General features: G+C 37.7%; 1 protein-coding gene across 1 annotated transcript in view; it reads right to left on the bottom strand.

The window, feature by feature from the left end:
- Positions 1–6,632: 6,632 nt before the first annotated feature.
- The window catches only part of LOC103606597 (probable ATP-dependent RNA helicase DDX53), a 2,955-nt gene continuing 2,381 nt past the window's right edge, over positions 6,633–7,206 (bottom strand). The window contains 2 exon segments of the mRNA XM_008591173.1: positions 6,633–6,745; positions 6,922–7,206. The exon segment at positions 6,922–7,206 is cut by the window's right edge and continues 23 nt beyond it. Coding sequence (XP_008589395.1) covers positions 6,633–6,745; positions 6,922–7,206 — 398 coding nt within the window.

Genomic DNA, 7,206 nt, shown 5'->3' with positions numbered 1-7,206 from the left:
TGTTTAACTGAATCCTCACCAGCTTTGGCATTATTATTTTTTGAAAAAGATTTGCTAATTTGAAAATTCAAAAATGAAATCTTGCTTCAATTTTTAATTCAATAAAGTTGAGTATTTCCATTTTTTTATGGAGTAGGAGATGGATTGGACCTTGAATGACAAGAAAGATTTAGGTGGCCTTAGAAAAGATGAGGGTGGACATGGTAGGTGAGAGGAATTGCATTAAAGTGTGCTTTTATATCCAGATTAATTATTTTCCTCAAGAAGATAATTTGATATTCTTCATGATTTTTTTCATAGATGGAAGAATTGCTATGTGCTTTCTAATTTAAATTTCAAATATACCATAAACAAGACTTTGTAACAGTTAATCTTCATCCTCCCTCAGATTTCTACTTAAAATATTCCTGATCAATTTTATTCCTTGTGTACTGAATAAGGTGGCTCACATTTACAGCATCTGATGGATTCTACGCAGCCTAATTATGAAATAGAATGAAATTTAAATTTGTGTAAGTTGGTGCCAATGAAACTCCGTAAATGAACGTTTGCTGAAGTTTCTGTTGCTGACTTCATTGCTTTTGTTTTTTTTCACTAAACTAGCTCTGTATCTACTTATGGTGAAGGTACCACACGGGGTGTGATGATAAAATAAATATTTGGCTCTCTTTGTTACTACCACCTTTGAGACTCCTGGGAAATACTCAGTCTTGCCCCAGAAATTACATGAACATGCCTGCTGAGCCACTTGCAATATTATCTCTCTGTCCCCAGACTTGCAAACTTTAATTTTTACGGTCTGTTGGGAAGTGGCTCATTTAGTCTAAATCTGAGCCACCAGTATCAGCCGGCTGTTTCTTTTCCTAAGGCGTCTTTCTTCCTTACTTCAGCTTAATAGCTTGATTTGATTAGAAAACAGATCTGTTTGGTTTGAGGTATTCATATCGGGAGACTCTCTAGGACCAACAGCTTCCACATAGTGTTGGAAAAAGGGTTTGCCCAACCAAAGAGCTCTAAGCTGTTTAGTGTGCCACGGCAAGTTAATCGAACTATTCTGGACCTTGGTTTTCTCATCAGCAAGACAGAAGTTTGGAGTAGATAATCTTTAATGTCAAGGCGTGGTAGGGCATGCAGTTCACCCCTTACTTTACCAGTGAGACGAGTGACGAGCAGCCTTCTGCAGACTTAGGATGTGCACTCAAGCCGCTTGACTTCAGGTCCGGGGTTTCAAGACTCATTTCTAATCCTTCATTCTGGCCGACTTTGAGTGACTTTGATTCATTTCACTTGATGGGGTAGTAAAGGAGAGATGGTGAGGCAATGAGGTGAGCAGTAGGGAAGAACTTTCCTGGCAGAGCAATTATCATAAAGAAAGGCCTAAAAGGAGGACAGATGTTGGCTTATCTGAAGAACTAAAAGAGAGGCAACGTGACTGTAGTATAGCGAGTGAGGGGGATACAGGAGGAGACGGGCTGGAGAGGTGGCCAGGGGTGGTGTCATATATGACCTTTTGGTAATGTTAATGAGTTTGGATCCTTTTCAAAGTGAGATGAGAAGCCATTGAAAGGTTTCAAGCAGGAAAGTGTCATGATGTGATATTTACTTCATCTAAGCTTTGTCAGGGCTTTATGTCCAATATTTTATCTTTAGTGCATGCCACATCATCTGCAACATAGCAGACCCTCAAAAAATTTGAGGAATGACTGAGTAAATAAATGTATAAAATAATCAGTGTACGAGTCACAAGGGTCATGGAAAGATTCATATTGCCTTGGGTTGTATGTCCCCACAAGCCCGTGACAGTGTTAAGAGGGTGGGAAAATCCTATTATGGTAATTGAGAGGTGGAGCCTTGAAGAGGTGATTAGATTGTAGGACTGTGCAGTAGTGAATGAATTAAAAACGGTGGGCAGGAGTTTAGTTCTGAGTGCAGGTGTGGAAGTGCGTATACTACACCACATGGGCTCTTGTTCTGGAATCTGTGGCTGTAGACTGAGCCCTGTGTGCCGCACGGGTCTTGGCTCACCTCTGCACCTTCGGGGCCTATGCACCCTTCCCTCCGGGGCCTAAGAATCTGCCCTGGTGTCACGTAGGTTTCTGCTGGCCTTGGTGTCTGCTGTGGCTGTGGGCACTTCCTCCCTGGGCCAAAGACTGAGCCCTGGTTCCATGCGGGTCTCTGCTGGTTAAACATTCTTTAAGAACGGGATGTCTATTCTTCCAAATCAGAAATATATAAGCTGCAATTTACTTAACTAGTGCCCGATCATTGGACTTCAGGTTTTTTCAAAAAATCCAATTATTTAAATTAACACTTTAAGACTTGTATATAAATATTGGTATATACATGATTATCTCATTTGGGTAAATGTCTAGAAGTAATATTACTGGGTCAAATCTATTAAACATATACAGATTTTTTACATAATCTCAACTATCTCTCCAAGGAATATAATTATACCAAATTGTAATTTATCAGTGTTTATTTCCCTGCATCTTTTATACCCTTAAGTATTTTCAGGGTTTTTTCCCTAATCATAGCCCAGTTTTCTAGAGAAAAATTTATGTCATTGGTTTAATCTTTCTTCCTTTGACTACAAAGAAGTTAAGTACTTTTTAACATGATTTCTATTTGGGGATCCATCTTTTATTTTTCCTTTGTAAAAAGCTCTCTGTGTTAAATATAAATAACTATGATTGTGTTATGTATTTAAAATTATTTTTCTGGTGTTTCCTGTGTCTTCGATGGTATTTTTGACATTGAGAAGATTTTCATTATTATGTTGTCACACCTATTAATATTTACCTTTAATTTTCTGTGGTTGCTTTTATATTTAAAAATTATTTTCCAATTTGATATCAGAAATTATTTTCCTATGTAAGCTTTAAGTTCGTTACACTTTTATAAAGAGCAAGAATCTAGTGTGGATTATTTTTTAATAGTAGGAGATTTTTGTTAATAAATTGTTCTGGTATGTTTCACATAATTTTCATTTATTTATTTTCTTTATTTGGTTTAGAATAGACTTTTCTTTCTTTACTGATTTAAAATTTCACCTTTATTACGTACCTTATTCTTATGCAGACTTAACTCTGGACAGTTCTCTCTCACAGTTTGTCAATCACATGGCATAAAAATGTTTTAAGAATTGTACTTTTTATAATGTATTTAAATACCTGGTAGTGCAATTTCTCTTAATTCATTTGAATTTTTCAAAATTGTCTCTGTCAGAATGCAAACTAGTATAGTACAAATGTCAACATTATTGTTAGATAAGGAGAGCTATAGAAGTTTTGAAATGAAGGAGAGCAGACAGGAACTTAGGGAAAATGTGGCACTTTGGCTGGACCCAGAATGATGACTATGATTTGGCTTGGCAGAGAGGAAAGAAAAGGGGCATTCCAGACCGGGGCAAATAGCCTGAGCAGCACCCAGAATACTGAACAAGCATTATATAATGGGTGATGGGAGGAGGGTGAAAGGGATCTAACATTTGTTGAATACCTACTGAATGTGAGTCACTATGCTAAGAATCTTATAGGAAGAACTCTGAGGGCAGCTGAATCCTCATACTTTCACTCCTGTGCCAGTGCGTGTTCAGTGCCTTGTTTTCAGTCCCTTCAAATTTGGATGCAGAACTCAGTGTTTCTTTGAGTTTCTGAAAAACAATTTTCTCATACAAGTACTTTATTGGTCAAAGAAAACCAGTGTCTTGACCTCAACACCATACATTTCAGGCTGAAAGGTCAATTGTCATAGGGTGCTGTCCTGTGCATTATAGGGCGGTTACCCTGACTTCTGCCAACTAGGTGCCAGTAGCAATCCTGCTCCCTCATAGGGACAACGAAAATGGTCTCCAGACATTGTCAACTGTGAAACTGGGGACAAAATCAACACAAGTTGAGAAACATAGATTATAACAAAGATAGGAAAGTTGACAGGGGGTTAAATACAGTGCACAACAAATATATAATGTCTTTTTGTTTTCCTCTCTGAAGTGCCTTCTTGGTTTTGCCTTGGATTGAGTGTCCCCCCAAACTTTGACATCCCCCCCCCCGTGACAGTGTTAAAAATGTGGGAGATCCTATTATGCCAATTGAAAGGTGGGGCATTGAAGAGGTGATTAGATTGCAGGACCGTGCTGTAGTGAATGTATTAAAAATGGTGGCCATGGGTGTGGTTTGGAGGGCTTTAAGAGAATAGTGAATGAGGAGGTTAATCTCTGCTCTCTCTGCTTCCACCATCTTGCAATGTGAGAGGTCACTGTTGTCACTGCCAGATATGTTCCCTGGGCTTTGGACTTCCCAGCCTCAGAAACTATCAGCAGGAAATTTTGTTTTCTTTATAAAATACCCAGTTCGGTATACTTTGAAACAGAAACAGACTAATATGGTTTCTCTGCAAGTAGGTTTGGTTTGCTGTTGTTTCATTCTTACTTTTAGCTTAATTAATTGCAGGGTTTCTCAACCATGTCACTTCTGACATTTGTGCCAGATAACACTTTGTTTGGGGTGGGGGGGCTCTCCTATGCATTCTGTGATGTTTAGTGGTACCCAGGAGAAGCCAATATCTCCACCAGTACTCCAAGTTGTGCCAATCAAATCTGTCTCTAGACATTGAAACAACTGTCTCTGGTGGAGGACCGCTGATACAACTATACCAAAGATAGGAATTTTGTAAGGTTTTTTTTTCTGTAAAATGCATAAGATACAGCTTAGAAAACATCTATTTTTTTTTTTTTCCTTTGGAGTCCCTCCTTGGTTAATACACAACTGGTTGTTTTGTTTTGCTTATGGTCTCTCAAGGATTCTCCACCTCAGCACTCTTGTTTGGGGCCAGATAATTCTTTATTGTGTGGGGCTGTCCATCGGCTGTACTGTGCTTAGCAACCTCTACCCACTAGATGCCAGTAGTTCCTCACCCCCGCCCAAAGTTGTAACAACCATTATTGTCTTCAGATATTGTCAAAGTTCTCCTGGGTAGCAAAGTACCCCTGGTTAAGAACCATTGTTCTATTTCTACTTACCTTTCTCCATACACTGGCTCTTCTTTTCAGCCTTTTCTTATAGAAGAAAGGCACACTTTTCTTTACTTACTCATAGACACTGAGTGATAGTTGTTGTTGTTATTGTTATTTAGACATGATTGAGTAGGTTCTTATGAATATTAGAAATTATGAGATTAAGCACCTGGTATATGTCACTCAAAAATGTTAACCATTGTTATTAATTTTATCAGGAGATATTGAGGCCTATATATAAAACCTTTAAAAGCAGACTTTAAACCTCGAATACCTATGCCTGGAATGTTTACCTCTTTTTTTCCTCTTAATTTCTGACTTCTTTGTGGTCACAACTAAGTCAAGCTGGGGGAAAAGATAGTTGCATGTATTTTCCTCTTTATTTTGTCAGAAATGTTAAGGCTTAACTAATTCCAACGTTTTCATGAAAACTGAATTTTGGAGTTTACTTAGTGTGATTGTGGGGATTTCTGTTTGGCATTGTGAGATATATATTGCTTCTATGTAAGGCATAAGAGATAGAATTATAAAGAAAATGAGAGTTCTACTAAAATTGGTTCCTATGGCAAGAGTGTCATCTGATTTTTTGATATTCTCCCCAGTAGATAAGATATATTTTTCTTTCACATTCACTTTTCCCCGTGATGTGTGTGTATATATGGTTTTGACCTTTTCAAGAGAAATTGAATTAAAAATTAAAAATAAAATATGATGAAAAGCAAAGAATAGAAAGAAACCTGCCAGTTACATTATAAAATTATTAAAAACACTGAATGCATTTATGGTCATTAAAAAGGATTTCTTTGCTAAATTTATTACACAAGGGTGCAATTTTCCCTAGATTAGATATTAAGGTGTCAATACAAGCCTTGGGTATACAATTTTAGTTACAGGATCACAGAATTTTGGAGGTGAAGGAGACCCTCAAATTTTTTACATAACCATCGTATTTTATGAGTGGAGAAATTGAGACCTAGAGAAAAACAAGTGATCTCCCTGGAATCTCTAACCAATGGTTAGTGACAGAATTCATGTAAGGATATGATTCCCAGAGAGTCAGACACGTGTTCTCTTGGTTACATCTATCTGATAATATAGAACTGCAGAATCTTCTAGAAGATTTAGCACTTATTTTCTAATGAACTAAAAAAATAATTCAGGAATGACAGTAGAGAGATGTTTAGGGATCAGTGTGGCACCAACCATTGGGGGTGCTGGGGAGAGAATATTTTGACTGGAATAAGCTTAATTAAAACTATGTATGCTACAATTCAGCACAACAATTTTAAAGCAAAAAAAGCACCATCATTGCCTTCTACCAAGTCTTTAAGACAGATAGACATGGCAGGCTATAAAAGAAACAAGATTTTACCAACCCATAACATTTAGTTTTCCCCACAAGGTATCTCACACTCTCATTTTAAAAACTTTTTTTTAAAAATTAAGGAACATACACAACACTGAAAGCTTAGAGTTATTTAAGAATTGGTTGTGTCTTCAAACTGTCAGTATGTTTCCAATAACTTTCTTATGTATCTTGAATACTGTATATGTTCAACATGCCTTAAATCTTCCCGTAGCTGGTACAACTTTTCAATGTAAACATAACTAAAACTTATTGGGTTTTCCTCACGATTTTCCTGGTCTTTTTTCTGTGTCCTTTTTTTTATTTATGGAAGTTGTATTGCTTGGCCATCACTACAAGATCTTCTGTGACGCTCTGATTTGCTCTTTTCAGAATTTTTTTTTTTTTGTCCTTTTTGAGACCGGCCACACCGCGCTCAGCCAGTGAGCACTGTGAGCGCACCGGTCTATATAGGATCCGAACCCGCGGCGGGAGCGTTACTGCGCTCCCAGCGCTGCACTCTCCCAAGTGCGCCACGGGCTCGGCCCTCTTTTCAGACGATTTGCTCTTTTCAGAATTTGAATCAATTCATTGGCAATCTGTGAATTATCTTGAGTGATAAGGGAAATTGATGTTCCAGTCTTTCCTGCTCGTCCAGTACGCCCTACTCTGTGGATATATTCTTCAATGTTTTGTGGGAAATCATAATTATATACGTGTGTGATATCGTTAACATCAAGGCCTTGGGATGCTAAATCAGTTGTAATCAATATCTTCACTTTTCCACTTGTAAAGTCTTCTAATGCGTCCTCTCGATCACATTGCTCTTTGTCAACATGTATCG

Source organism: Galeopterus variegatus, unplaced genomic scaffold (genome assembly GCF_000696425.1).
Source record: "Galeopterus variegatus unplaced genomic scaffold, G_variegatus-3.0.2 Scaffold6720, whole genome shotgun sequence".
Lineage (NCBI taxonomy): Eukaryota > Metazoa > Chordata > Mammalia > Dermoptera > Cynocephalidae > Galeopterus > Galeopterus variegatus.
Note: the sequence above shows the minus strand (reverse complement) of the source record. Positions and strands in the feature narration are given on the sequence as shown.